At 41.4% G+C, this 15,690-nt stretch overlaps 1 protein-coding gene across 1 annotated transcript in view; it reads right to left on the bottom strand.

The window, feature by feature from the left end:
• ATP6V0A1 (ATPase H+ transporting V0 subunit a1) overlaps positions 1 to 15,690 on the bottom strand; it is a 1,075,307-nt gene that overhangs the window by 755,602 nt on the left and 304,015 nt on the right. Inside the window, exon 5 of the mRNA XM_044054711.1 lies at positions 371 to 499. Coding sequence (XP_043910646.1) covers positions 371 to 499 — 129 coding nt within the window. The remainder of the gene's footprint in view (positions 1 to 370; positions 500 to 15,690) is intronic.

Consider the following 15,690-nt stretch of genomic DNA (forward strand, 5'->3'; position numbering starts at 1 on the left):
TCATAATGATTAAGGTATCACCACAGATGATTACTGTTAACTTAAAATGAGCTAAAGCAAGTGACTAGATCAGTGCAGTTTCTTCTACAGTGATACAGGTTCAATACAGAACACAAGCTGAAGTTAGATAAGACAAAATGGTAAACTCTTGCTACAAAAAAAAAACAAAAAAAAAAAAAACAAAAGGCTTGTGTCTAAAATCAGCATGGTCTGACAATGAAAGCGAACACACATGTACACACACACACACACACACACACACACACACACACACACACACACACACACACACACACATACACACACACCAGCAGCAAGTATAACCTACTACAGTTGGTGTTCAAACTGAACAAAGAAGTGATATTCTGACCTCATCAAAGAACTGCTGTGTGCCACGCAGTATGTGTTTCAACTCTGCCAGCTCCAAGAAATTTCTCTTCAGGGCTTCCTGATTTGTGTTAATCTCTTTGAGTTCATTTTCTAGCTTCTCAAAAGTTGCCTGTTGTAGAGAGGTAGGCAGGAAGAGAAAGACGTCACATGCTTTGTCTTACACAAAGAGAAATATGTACAGTTAAAAAAATAATGAAAAATTAGACAATGACATAAAAATAAGTCTCGAACAACAACAATGTTTACATAAAAAGCTTTTATTAAACTAAAGTGTTCATCTCATTCATATACTTAATATCAGTACTAAAGTCGGAATAACATGGCAAAAAGTATCGAGCTTAAAGTGTTATAAAAAACAACAGTGAGCATGGGCACATGAGAAAAAAAACTTCGACAGAACTTATGCAGTGTGAACAAAAAAAGAAATAAAACAGCTTTAAAATGTATTAATAACTACATAAAATTAAACACAAATTCAACTACTTGTATAATTTAACAATGTTGTCTAGCATGACTCTCATATTGGTTGTTACTAGGAACTTATAAGTAATTTAAGAAAAAATATTGAAATACTAGATCAAATCCACAGCTATCCAAGCCGATTTTGAAAGATGAATAAGCAAAGTCTTTTAAAATGTAAAATGCTCCCATTCAGTTTCTATTCAACTGCTAAATCTACATCATTCACTAGCAGAACTGATGCTTCACAATTATTGGCATCTTAAATGACCACTTTAATAAGTTAAAAGTATTTAATAAAAAATGCTGCCAGTAACTCCCCCTCCTAATTTGTAACTGGATTTGACCTTACTCCTCAAGAAAGGTGTTCCAGAAATGGCTGCCAGGTCAAGTTATTCCCACCACACTTCCAATTGCCATTAATGCATGTTGTTATCAAATAACAGAAAAAAAATGTTGATACATCTAAAATATGCATTCCCTGTTACCGCGCTGTTGCACTCCAGAGATAGGCAGAACTGAAAGATCAGGAAAATATATAACAGCAAGGTTTGCATGTAGTTTATCAGTGTTTCTCCTAGACACTGAAAAGCCATATCTTACTGCAACATAAATGCAATATGTACAGAAGTTCAGAATAAAATTACATGACCGTTTTCAAATCAGATAGGGACATCCAGGAACACATACAGTACAACATGACACAGCAAGACTACAGTGCATATTGTAGAAACATGATAATGGGCACTCACAATATTACAAAGACAATCCTGTTTAAAATGCAAAGTAGCACATTCAGAAAGTTGGCAAACAGAAACAGTCTTCTCTTATTAGTCATAAAACATAATGGTTTGTGTTCTTCCTTTGATGTCACTTTGAACCTGTGGCAACAAAGATCAACAAGAGGAAAGAAAGCTAAAAGCTGCTCTAAATGAGTAAATAGTACAGAACATTTCATTGTGGTAAATTAGTACTTCTTAAATGGTGTAAATTCACTAAAGCAATGTTATTACTTAAAAAAAAGTTTGACGAGGAGGAAAAAGAAAACTGGGATGTTAATTTAATAATTTGGTGTTTTAGGAAACACTTTCACTTAAAAGCTAGGATTCAAAAAGATTCTCTCCCCCCAGTGTTAACCAGCTAATATGGGTTAGTTAACTAGTATCACATTGAAAATATCCAATTCAGAGATGAATTAGTCACTACAGAGAGCATTATCAGCTAATTTCCAAGTGTCTGAATTGAACACTACACTGCCATGCATCAATCAGCGTGCTATTGTTCTCCCTACCAGCCCATGCACAGCTTTAGCACAGGCACCCCCATGTATACTCTCACACACAAATATATGCATACACATTCAGAAACCCATGCAAACACACATGTTCCAAACATTCCCATAAACACAGATACAAGCATACACAAACAAGTCCCCCCCAATCACACACAGTTGGCAACCCATACTTACCTCCCACAGTATCACCACACAGACTCACACACACATACATCAGTTCAGCCACATTCACATCCTGACAGATACACTTAAACACACACACACGGCTCACAACACTTACTTGGATGAGTTCCTGGATGAGCCGCAACCAGTCCCATAAAGATGAATGGGCCTATGCTATCAGATGGAAGTTACATTTTCCATTATGCTGTTTTAGTCTGGAGCCATGGCCATTTCTAGGGGAGCACACATGGCTAATTAACTTTAGCTGCTTCACTGGAGTGCAGCATTAGCATGTGATTTCCTCAATGAGACTGCTCTCGGTGATACAGCCACCACAGAAGAAAAAGTACAGTTTTGTACCTACCATAAATGTAGATGTTCGAGTGCTCATACAGCTGCAGTCATAACAGATGGGTTATCCTGCTGTCAGGTGGGTCCTCGGTCGGACGAATTCCAAAGTCTAGGTCTGGCGTCGGTTGTTGTCGCTTCCTCCCTGACGTCAGTGCGGCAGGGGTATAAAAGAGGCAGCTGACACCATTTTCTTCAGTTTTTCTTGCCCCAGATGTCAGGTGCCCCCAGAAGGAAGGCAAACATAATGTTATGCAAAAATGCAATGTTGATAAATCAAAAACAGTAGTTGCAAGGAAATACACCATAAAAGAATACCCCAAAAGGTTATATGAAAAGGGTTTGTCATAAGGCCTGTCCTAAGAGGGGTTGGAGGGAGGGAAACCTGGACTGCAGCTGTATGAGCACTCGAACATCTACATTTATGGTAGGTACAAAACTGTACTATGTTCATCGTGCATACAGCTGCAGTCATAACAGATGGGTAGAATCCCAAAGCTAAGTAAGGGTGGTAGGCACTAAGTGGAACTAGGATGGGCTAGGATGCCCTGCAAGACTGCTGTGGCAAAGCCCGCTCTAGATTTAGAGTACAGTGGGAGGTGATAGTGCTTGGAGAAAGTGTGCACTGAACTCCAGGTGGCTGCTTCCAAAATATCCTTGGTAGGGACCCCCCTGAGGAAGGCTGCAGAGGTAGCTGCGGCTCTGGTGGAGTGGGATCTGATGCATGCAGGCACAGTTTTTCCATGAAATGAGTAACAAAAACGTATGCAGTGGGCTATCCATTTCGAAATTGTCTGTTTGGAAATAGCCTTTCCTTGAGCACCTGCAGCATAGGACACAAAGAGTTGCTCAGATTTCCTGAATTTCTTTGTCCTGTCCAAATAATAACAAAGTTGTCTGTGAATGTCCAATGAATGTAGTAGTCTTTCCCCTTTGTTTTGTGGATTAGGATAAAAAGTAGGTAAGTGGATAGTCTGATTCAAAGCTACACTGGATACTACCTTTGGCATAAAGGTAGGGTTGGTTCGTAAGGAAACTCTGTCCTGATGGAAAATGATGAATGGTTGCACAGCCATCACGGCCTGTAGCTCCGAAACCCTGCGAGCTGAGGTGATAGCTAGAAGAAAGGCTATTTTCCATGACAAGTACTGTAACTCTGATGAAGAAGCTGGCTCAAAGGGAGGAAGGGTCAGCTTTTCCAATACGAAGTTGAGGTCCCAAGCAGGGACTGGTAGTTTCCTTGGGGGTTTTATATTCTTTGCCCCTCTGAGGAACTGCCTTAAGAGAGGATGAGAGAATAAAGGAGGATCTGTGTTGTATTGTGCAGAAATGGCTGAAGCGTGGATCTTGATGGAGGAGAAGGGAAAGTCCATTGTTTAACATCTCAGCTAGGTACTGTAAAATTTGAGCTATATTTATTACCCAAGGATTCTGTCCCTTCTTTTGATTCCAGGCACAAAATCGTTTCCATTTGGCGGAGTAGGCCTTTCTAGTAGAAGGTCTTCTGGCCTCCAAGATGACATCCTGCACCTCCTTGGAGAGGAGAAATTGTTGGGAAATCAAGGAATTCTCCATGCAGCTAGATTTAGGGTTTTGAGCTGGCTGTGAAGAGTTTTGTAGTTGTGCTGGGACAACAGAAGAGGGACTAGAGGTAGGATCCATGGTGGGGAATGTGTCAGGCTCTTCAGGAGCGGATACCAGTGTTGCCTTGGCCAGTCTGGAGCAATAAGAATCATTTTTGGCCTCTCTGCTCTGGTTTTTAATAGAACTTTGGGCAGCAGAGGAAGAGGCGGGAAGGCATAGACTGTCAATGTTGCCCAATTGAAGGAAAGTGTGTCCACTTTCCAGGCCTGTGGATGGTAGGTCCTTGAACAAAATTTTTTCAACTGGCAATTTCTGTGGGTAGCAAAGAGATCTATGTCTGGCTGTCCCCATGCCTGAGTTATCTTTGTGAAAATTTGTGGATGCAACTTCCATTCGTGTGGATCTGTCATATTTCTGCTTAGGTTGTCTGCCAGTGTGTTTTCCTTCCCTGACAGGAATTGTGCCTGTAGTTGAATTTTCAATTCCAGTGCTGTGTTCCACAGGGTCATGGCTTGCCTGCACAGGGGGTATGAATGAGTTCCCCCCTGTTTGTTTATGTACCACATCACTGTGGTGTTGTCTGTCCTTATCAATAGTTGGCCTGGATGTAGTAGGTCTTTGAAGGTCATAATAGCCTTTTGTACGGCTAGCATTTCCTTTTGGTTGATGTGAAGGAGCTTCTCTTTTCGTGCCCATTTTCCCTGAATGCACTGATCTGTCATGTGTGCTCCCCAGGCGTAGTCTGAGGCGTCTGTTGTGATGATTTGAGTTGCTTGAGGTACAGAGAAAGGAAGACCTGTGTTTCTTTGGCAAGATTGAGCCCACGACATAAATTCCTTTTGAAGGCATGGAATGAGTGGTATAATTGCTTCCAAGCTGTGGCTGTGTTGAGACCATAAGTTTTTTAGGTACCATTGAAGTTTCCTCATATGCAGCTTTGCACATGGGATTAGTAGGATGCACGATGCCATGAATCCCAGAGACTGCAGGACTTTCCTTGCAGTTAGCCTGGTGTAAGTTGACATTTTTCTGAAGTATTGAGACAGTTGCCCTTGCTTGTCTGGCGTGAGGTAGGCCATCTGGGTGGTTGTATCCAAGCTGGCACCCAGGAAAATTATTTGTTGAGAGGGTATTAGTTTTGATTTCTTTTTGTTGACTGTGTATCCCAGGAAGTTCAACAGTTTTATTACAAACACCAGGTGCTGCAGTAGTATGTCCTTGCTGTCCGCTTGGATCAGGCAGTCGTCCAGATATGGGTAGATTTGTATCCCTTGTAGTCTGCAGAAGGTGATTACTGATGCCAGGCATTTCAGAACACTCTGGGCACAGCAGATAAGCCAAAGGGCAATGCAGAGAATTGGTAATGGGTTGAACCTGCAAGAAATCTGAGGTATCTTCTGCAATCTTGTCTGATAGGGACATGCAGGTATGCCTCCTTGAGGTCCAATGTTACCAGCCAAGACTCCTTGCCCAGCATGGGAAGAAGCTGCTGTAATGTGAGCATCTTGAATTTTGGCACCTGTAGATATGTGTTTAGGATGGATAGGTCTAAGATAGGTCTCCAATCTTTGTCTTTCCTTGGTACCAGGAATAGTCTGGAATAAAACCCTTGACCTTGTTCTTTTGCAGGTACCTCTTGAATTGCTTTCATGTCCATGAGAGCTGAAATTTGTTTTGTGCCTCTGCCCTTTGATTTTGTGGCAGGTTTGGCATGCCTCTCATTTTTGGAAGGGTGTGAAAGTGGAACCTGTAGCCTCTGTCTATAATGTCCAGAATCCATTTGTCTTTTGTAACAATATGCCAATTTTTTGAGAATAATGTCAGTTTTCCGCCCAAAGGTGCTGCCATTAAAGCTTTGCTTGGCAGGTGTAGGGGGAAGTCATTGTGTCTGTTTTCTAAAAGACTGTGATCTATCTTCTCCACCTCTTGGGGTTGGTGCTTGCCACTGTCTGGCTCTGAAAGATCCTTGAGGTTGCCCTCTACCCCTTGGACACCTGTATCTGCCTGTCCGTGGCTGGAAAGGACCAATTTTTTGAAGGCCAGTTTCTGCTGAAACGTGGAGACTGTACCTGCAGGAAATCTTTCACTGTTTGCATTGATTTCGCTTTTTCCTCCATTTTCTTTAGCACCTCCTCTGCTTTAACACCAAACAATACATCTTTTTGAAGAGGTGCATTTAATAATTTAGCTTTGACATGATCTGGTAAGGTTTGTTCTTTGAGCCAAGCATGCCTACGTATAACAGACCCCATAACAGCAGCTCTACAGGAGGCCTCTATAGCATCAAAACCACACTGCAAGGTATGTTTACCCACTTGCTCTGCACCATGCAACAAATCCTGCAACTCTTTTAAATCTGGTTGTTCTGGTAGTGTCATCTTGCTTTTCAGCTGAAATATCAAAAACTGTTGATACTTTAACATATGGAACTGACAGTTTAATGCCCTCATGGTTAAAGTGGCCGAGGTGTACACCTTTTTCCCCCACCTTTCTAAAGATCCGGAATCTCTCTCTGAAGGTAATGGGTTTTTAGCAGTAAAGGCCTTAATTCCCTTGGGACCCTGTGAAATAATTTCTGGGTCAGCAGTATGGCTTTTATATTGGAACTGGTGAGAATCAGGAACCCGGTAATACCTGTCTGGTTTAACAGGAGCTGGAGGCAAAAAATCAGGATTAAGGCTGGCTTCTGTGTACACATCAATCCAATATTTCTAAAACAGGAGGGATAGCCAGAGGCCTATGCTGGGGGAGCAGAAGAAATTCCCTGAGCTTTTTCTTGGAATCTGAGTAATCTTGGCCTTCCCAGTGAAAGTGTTCCCTCAATGTATGCAGGGTTTCCCCAAAAGAAAAGTCCTCAGGGGGGGAAACCGAGGGAATAGACTCCTCTGCATCAGAGTCTTCGAAAGGAGAATAGGCACAATCCCGGTCCTCAGATAGTTCTGAGGTAATAGAAGCTTGATCTGGGCCTTTGGTCAGAGGGGGGGTTGAGAACCCCTGATAAGAGTAATCAAATCCTCAGCCATTTTAAGCATCTGTTTTTTAGGCATGGTGCCTTGAGAGGGTGTCTGAGGAACCTGTTTTTTGGTTTTCATGGCTGTTTTAGATTTAGTGAAGGCTTTAATAGAGAAGGAGGAAGGCCTGAAGACCCCTTGAGAAATGGCAGGCCTGTCTAAATTCTGAGTTTCCCCGCCAGGAGTGGCGTCGGTATCTGTAGCAGGAATGGGGGCCAAGGAGCCTGCGACCTCGGGTACTGAAGACACCGGTAATGCACTGTCATCGGTACTGAGGGGCTGCGTAGGCGCCTCGCTAAGTACCGGAGAACCGGTAGTCGGCCTTAGAGTGGTATCAGAAGGTGGTGCGGACCTCGTATGTCGGTCCTTATCTTTGCATTTTTTGCTCAAAATTGGAGTCGGAGTATCTGACGACATAATATAATTAAATTTTTTGCCAAAAAAGTGAAGGGCAAACTCTGCCCGACACTTAATAGTGCGTTTGTTGAATCTAGCACAAAAATGGCAGGCCGAGACGTTGTGGTCTGGGCCTAAGCAAGGTATACAGTAAGAGTGGAAATCCTTATGCGGTATTTGCTTCCCACATGAAATGCAATTATTAACTTTGTCTGACATCGGTCTGAGGCAAGAAAAGTTTCCCCAATGGGGTACTTAGCTTTCAAGAAGACTTCGGCTGAAATACTTTCGTAATTCTCAGGAGCTGGCCGACCGGCACTTGCGAACTGCTTCTGCTTCGGGCACCGCGCGGCAAGAAAGACTGAAGAAAATGGCGTCGGCTGCCTCTTTTATACCCCTGCCGCACTGAGTCAGGGAGGAAGCGACGACAACCGACGCCGGACCTAGACTTTGGAATTCGTCCGACCGAGGACCCGTCTGACGGCAGGATAACCCATCTGTTATGACTGTAGCTGTATGCACAATGAACATCATGTAAAGGGAAAGCAGTGTGCATCATAAAGGCTTACTACAATGTGAAAACCTTCTGTGTAAGGCTTCCAAATTGTAGTAAACCTTTCTAAATTCTGCCTCAATTCCCCTCCTAATAACCCCAAGAGCTCAGAAAGCCATATCTGTCAAAAAGTTTGAAGTATCCAGTGAGATAAATTTATTTACCTAGAGTGTATGAAGGTGAGGCAGTGCATAGCCTACCCCACCTAAAAACTACCCAAGAACACACCGACATCCTACCTAGAGTGTACCCTAACACTCAAAACGTCCTACAACTATTTATCCTTGAACCTCTTTGTGTAAATATTGTAAATTGATTTACAGTTTAAAACGAATGCATGCAAAAAGTCTTCTTAACTCTCTTCTCTATGTGCATATATAATGCATTTTCCCAAATTACTCTATAAGAATAGCTTTATAATTGTATAACCCTTTAGAAAAACCTTAATGAATTTGTTTTTGACTATTTGTAATAATGAATGTTCTTATTGTGCAAACTGGTCTCCTCAACGTATCATTTATATTTTTCATATTTTTGTAATTTATATTTTTGGAGCTTTTCTCCCTGGGCCTCCACTGAAAACGGGCCCTCGGGGCCCAGTGGACCTCCCCGGTAATCAAACTGGAAATAAATAACAAATCATTTATTTACTTATTTTATTCAAATTTGTTAATCAGGGTCTCAACAAGGACAGAAACAAAAAAAAACTGTTATGCTGATCAGATTAAAAGGAAAACTTGAAATAAACATATAGAAACATTATAAACAAAGACACTGGCAACCTTCAAACACTGGACCCCACCCAGTTTGGGTTCATGAAGGGCCGATCTTGTCTCCTGAACCTGATTGACTTCTTCGAATCAGTCTCCAGAGCCGTGGACGAGGGTCAGCCGGTCCACACAGCCTATATGGACCTCGCCAAGGCCTTTGACACCATCCCCCACTCTGGAATCATAGATAGACTTACTAAGCTGGGCCTTAATCCCTACGTCACTCGATGGGTTGCAAACTGGTTTACTGACAAAACCCACACTGTAAAAGTAACTGACTCCAAATCCAGCTCCAGACAAGTGACAAGTGGAGTACCTCAGGGTTCAGTCCTGGGACCGCTCTTGTTTGGCATCTACTTCCCTGAAGTACAGGCCAACACTAAGGGACTCTGGCTGACAAAGTTTGCAGATGACTGCAAGCTGGGAGCCATTACTGAATCCCCAAATGATGTGGATACTCTGCAAAAGGGCCTTACAGAAACAGATGCTTGGTGCCAGAGCCATGGGCTCAAGCTCAATGCCAAGAAAAGTATAGTTATCCCCTTTGGGAAAAAACATGTACCCTTGAATTACCACATAGGTGGCAGTACACTAATGACCGAAAGTATGACAAGAGACTTAGGGACACAGGTGGACAATGGTCTCATCTTCGATAACCACATCGCCACAACAGTCAGGAAATCCTTCTATGTGGCACACCTCATCACTAAGGCCTTTTCATCCAGAAAGAGGAGGTCATTGTCCCACTGTACCCATCCCTCATTAGACCCATTATAGAATGCAATGCCCCGTTTGGTATGTACCTCTTAAGACATCTGCAACAACTGGAAAGGCTGCAGAAATACCTCACTAAAAGAATCACAGGCCTAAAGCAGATGTCCTACGCTGGCTGCCTCAAAAAAACTCCAGCTATACTCTGTCGTATATCGTCTACTCAGAAGCGATCTCTGCTTAACATACAAGGCCATGTCAAACCAAGAGCTGTTGAACATGCTACACTTAAAGAAATCCCAATCCCTCAGAACCACACGCTCCAGCGATCTAAACCTTGTCATCACAATAAACAAAACATGCTGGAGGGATAGGTCCCAGATCCAGAGACTCCCCAGACTCTGGAATAGACTGCCCATACATGTCAAGCAGAGCTCCTCTTTGGCCCTCTTCAAAAGGAACCTTGATGATTGGATGGGAGAAAGGAAATTCACCCCGGGGATCACATCAGTCGCCCTGCTAGACAGGGGTCCAGGGAAGTAAATAGTGTGGGAAGAAATAGCCAGGGAATTGTTATGGCTAGGCTTGTATAGATCCTAGGGCCGATAGCCTAGTACCAACCTATGAACCTATAATTCAGAACAGATTCATATAAATATGTACGTGAGTGTGCAGGTCCCGAGATTACAACAGTACAGTACAAAAAAAAAATGCACAGCTTTTAGTAGAGATAAGGAATTAGGCTGAGTGAAGACAAGGGCAAGGGTGGTGATGATTAGGATACATGTTTTAAGAGAATGCATTGGTATTTTCTTGTTTCTTGAAAATGGGTTTTTAAATGTTGTGGTGCCCCACCACTGGACCAGTAATCAAGGAGCCTCAATCCTCACCACTGGCACCAGTGGGGGATATACATTGAGAAGATGAAGAGGTACACACACAGTATTACCAAATGCAGCTCTCTGCATCAAATGCAATTTCTCTTAGCAAAGCTGTGGCTCACCTTCAGTCTCACTGCTATACATTAGCTCCCTCCCTGAAGTAGCCACCTCACCAGTCCTCACTTCAAGTATGCGGTCTGTCTGGGTCCCCCAAGGCTATCAGACCACGTGCTTGTCTCCAAGCCTGACTGCATGTAGCTGCATGCGCACATGGTACTGCCTTATCAAAATCATTCCCTTTTAGGACATCTGCAGGGATATCCTCAAACACACCTATTTGCTTCCTTTTCTACCCTCCCAGTCAATGTGGACCCTAGTCAAAGGTGGTTGGAATTGGGTCTCTCCTAAATCTCTGACTGGAGTAGACTGCCCAAGCAAGAGGTGCTCCTCTAACCATTACAGGTTTCAAAATGGTTAGGTCAGAGGCTGCGTCTCTTTTAGCAGTGGCCCGTTTCCCATCTACTAAGATAATATATAACTTCTTGTGGTAGTTTGGTACCCTTGTCTCCAGACAACTTACTACTGTCATTCTGTCATTTCCACTTACTGGTTCCCCAACTTTTGTTCCCCACCTTGCCTTTGCAGACATCTATATGCTACAAGGCCTCATTGGTTATATTTAAAGCATTTAACCCTTGATCCTGGTTGTGTGCCTGAACCAGTGGTGGACTCTGTTGGGGTGGTTTAGGCTGCCCACCATGGGTTCCCCTTAGACCCATGAGCAGCACTGGGTATCCCTTTCCTGTGCAGTGATGCCCTACTTGCTAGGTATAGGGCTCCCTTTTTCCCCAACTCATCTGTGGTATGACATTCACTACCTGCTAACCAGATTCTTATGTCCTCAGGCAAAGTGCTAAGGGCTTGTTCCCTCCCCAAAGGGTCAGTCAGCCCTTCAAAAGTTGTGAGCTGACACACACTCACCCACCTATGAAAATAAGTGCTTAACTCAGCAATATATTCACACATACTTTCACTTGCCTTGCGCCTATGCTCACAAAACTTTTTTCTATACACTTCAGGTGTTAACTTAAAACACTCTAATAAACATTTCTTTACTAATTAAGCAATCAGTATCAGACAATTTAGAATCAGTAGTTACAGCTTTACCATGGAGTAAGGGGGGGGGATCAGGAACCATACCCAGAGCTCTTGGTCAGCATTATACTGTTTACACACCCTTTCAAACATATGAATAAAAGTATCAAATCATCACCCTCTGTAAATTGTGGAAGAAATTTACTGACTTTATTGCTTCTGGTGTTTGGTTATTCCCTTCCCCATTACGTCCATGACTCTGGCGAAGAGTCAGTATCTCCTTTTCGTGTTGCCTCTGCCTCTCACTTTCTTCGGCTTCTATAGGTCTCAGTCTCTCTGCTGATTTTAATGCAATCTGTTTCTCCATTTCTTCAGCCTCCAAATGCCACAGTCTCTCTGTTGATTCTAGTTCCATCTGTTTGGCCTCCAGTTCAAGTCTCTAACTCCAGACGGATTTTTAAGTCCTCTGAGGCAAAGTTGAACTGTCCATTTTCTGCTAACATTCTTGCCTGCTCTCTCTGGCTAACTAAGCTAACAAAAAAAATAAATAAATAAAACTATTGTGATATGACATGTTCACTGTGTGGCTGCTTGAGAGTACAAACACCTTCACACCTTCTTTAGTGATGACTGTTTACAAGCTACAGGAGTTTGATATCTACATTGGTAAATCCTAATATGTGGATATCTACCATTGCCATCCAATAAATGTGACACCCCACCACTGGACCAGTAATCAAGGAGCCTCAATCCTCACCACTGGCACTAGTGGGGGGCATACATTGGGAGGACAGTTACACGCACAGTATTTCCAAATACAGCTCTCTGCATCAAGTGCAATTTCCCTTAAGAGCACATAGAGACCACAGTCAGTCCGGGGCTGGTTTCTCCCTCTTTCTCCAGATCCCCAATAAGACTCTCCACTGGCACAGCTATAGAGTTGAAATCTCAGCTGAGTGGCCAAGCCAAGACCTCCAGCACCCTCTCTGTCCAACCAGTGCTTCATTTCCTTGTCCATACAGCTGACATACACACTGTTTGAGGTTTGATTTATACCTACACACACCTGAGAAAGGCTGGCACAAGTTTATTAGCTATGCCCCTTTTTTCCCAGACTACAAGGCAGTTATCACTACTTTAAGGCCCTTAACAAAGGGTGTCCAATCTTACTGCATAATGTTACTATTAATACAAATGGTAGTTTGACCAAGAGTAATGCTTTTAGGAGTAGCCTATACAGTTTCACCAAATAAATATGCAAGTACTCTCAAAATTTATATATGTCTAAACAGATCAGTCACAAAGAAAGGTTTAAATATACTTAATAATAAAAGAACAAGATAATACTAAATATATATTTACAGTTACATCAGAGTTCAAAACCACTGGAGATATTTAAAACACTGCAAGACAGTCTCAAATAAAGAAAAAATATATATCCAAACTAAGCTTTGTTATATTCCCGACTGTATCTAAGAGAATTACTATTCCCTAGAAACTTACTTACAGAGCAAGGCAGATGTGTGGTGAATGGATCTTGTAGTTGTTGCCAGGTCCCAGACAGAATACAGAATGCTCTCGGAGAGAGTTCTCAAATTAATAACTCAAATATTACTGCTGGGCTAGCTCGCAGAATGACGTAATTTCTTGTCATCTGACTTCTAGTCCCCAGGCCCAAAACAACCACTGATGGCACCTGGTAGCATTTAGCATCTACTTGTAAAAATACATAGACAAGGACTTTTCCTCGGATCTTTGGCAAATGCTGAAGTCATAAGACAATAAAATCCTTCCAAGACAATACAGAAAACTCCCCAGTGCAGACATTGTGTCTCCTTGCTGCATTGAAACTGAAAGATATCATATTTTATTGTGTAGCCTATAAAGTAATTCAATTTCAGCTATTTTTCTGAAATTTGTTAAACTGAAGGTAACCTCCTACATTTGAACAGTTACAATAGTGCATGTATATTTCTGTTCTATTCCATTAGGGCATGCTGTGGTTGCATTTTAAGCACAAGCACTTTATAAAACATCTTTTCAACACACATCTTACAAACCTAGTTTGATATACACGACATACAGTTCTAATACATTTGTAACACAAGCACCTTATATGAATCATGCTGATATTCACAAATGACATGCACTTATTTACAAAATTCCAGACAACTGTGCTGGAAGTATTTCCTTTCATGACAAATGTGACCATAATTTAGGATATCTGGGTGTGTATTTAAGAGGGTTGAGAGAGATTTTCAAAGCTTAGAGGCTAGAAATTATAGAGAAGCAGTTGTCAGTACAATGGATTTGAAGATTTGAAGTGGTTGTCATTTTTTTTTTTAGAATATAGAAAATAATCTTATGAGATTCGCAGCTATTGCAGAGACAATCTGGTTGTTTAAAAGCTTGAACAGTTATAATCAAAGGAAGAGGTCAGACCCGTGTTTGACTGGAAGCCATTTGCCTTTTTCCAGGGATTTACAGAGGTGTTCTGTATGGGAAGAGGGTGATAAAATGGCAGACATTGCTGGAGATGGTACAAATTGTTTTGGCGTTCTTTTTAGATACTCCAGCTATTACAGGAAGACTGTATTCTAGCTGAGAAAGCAAGATGCCTTTGCCTCTGGCTATTCTAAAGGAAAAAGGAAGAGATTTTTTTTTGTCCAAAAACAGGAGTAAATTTATCTTTTTCTATGACAGGATTCTAGCCAGATCTCTAAATATTGCAAGGACTTTATGCTTTCTGTTAGTACATTGCTTTTGTCTAAGATTTCTAATGAATTAGATTTTTTGCAGAGTTTTATACTAGTACAAAAGGCCAAAGTTTTACCTTTGGAAGAGTTTAGCAGAATGTTTTTGCTGCACTGAAAAAGGAACAAAAAGTCTGCTTGAAGATCAGCTTGCAGTAGTGAAGGGAAATGTTTTGAAGAGTATAAGACTATGTTTAGACCTCCCAACCATACCGAATTACTTGGTATTTACCGAGTTTTGGGGTCCAAATGAAGGTATGCCACGATTCCCGATTGGCACCCCTTCATTTCCAATTTCTTTGCTTTATTTATTTATTTATTTAAAAATCGCGCTGTCGGAGCTGACGTCATCACGTGCGTGATGATGTCAGTGCCGTCAGGGCTACCAGCCAGTCGGAATTGAGCTCAAGAGCTCACGTCATTATTTCCGACTGTCTGCGAGCGGGAATACAGCAGCAAGCAACCCTAATGGCAGTAATGTTTGTTTTATTTTTTTACAAGCTGGCTGCAAGCAGGAACCAGGAATACAGCAACAACGAGAATTACAGGGAGTCGCAGCAGTACTATCGGTTCGGTTTGGTTTTATATTTCCAAGCGGTAAGCAGCAGGCAGCGCGAGCGGGTAAACGTGGGACGGATAAAGCACCCGGTTAATTAGGTAAGAAACAAAGGTGTGTCTGTGTGTGTGTGTACAAACGTACAAATATACATAAATATTTCTGTATTGTACTGACTACTGATATTCATTTGAGAGTATAGTGTGTTCATATAATGTAAAAAAAAAATTTTTATTGAGAAGCATGGTGGTCGCCCTGATAGTTTAAGATTTAGTGTATTGGGGAAACCCTTTTACTCAAAGAGGAGACAACATAGTAAGTAAATTGTTAGAATTAGAAACTAGAATGATATTAAAATTCAATACTTTAAAACCGAATGCTTTAAATCAGGAATTAGGTATTTAAAATTATATCCATTATTTTGAACATAGCATCACTATGTGACATCATATGTTTACATAATATTTATATATATATATATATATATATATATTAAAATATTTATTTGTTTGTCAAAGTACATTTCATATATTTATAAAAACATTTCTTCTGATATTTATTATTTATTTATTTGGTATTTATATGTATACATATTTTTTTCAAAGGTCACTTTAACATAATGTCCATTCCTTTATTGAATTGAAACTTTAATTGATTAATTGATTAATTGTTTCTAATCAAATGGTATATAATTGTATTACCATGATGGAGTAAAATGTGATCCTTG

The sequence above is a fragment of the Protopterus annectens genome, chromosome 13.part0 (assembly GCF_019279795.1).
Source record: "Protopterus annectens isolate FY-2018-M chromosome 13.part0, PAN1.0, whole genome shotgun sequence".
NCBI lineage: Eukaryota > Metazoa > Chordata > Ceratodontiformes > Protopteridae > Protopterus > Protopterus annectens.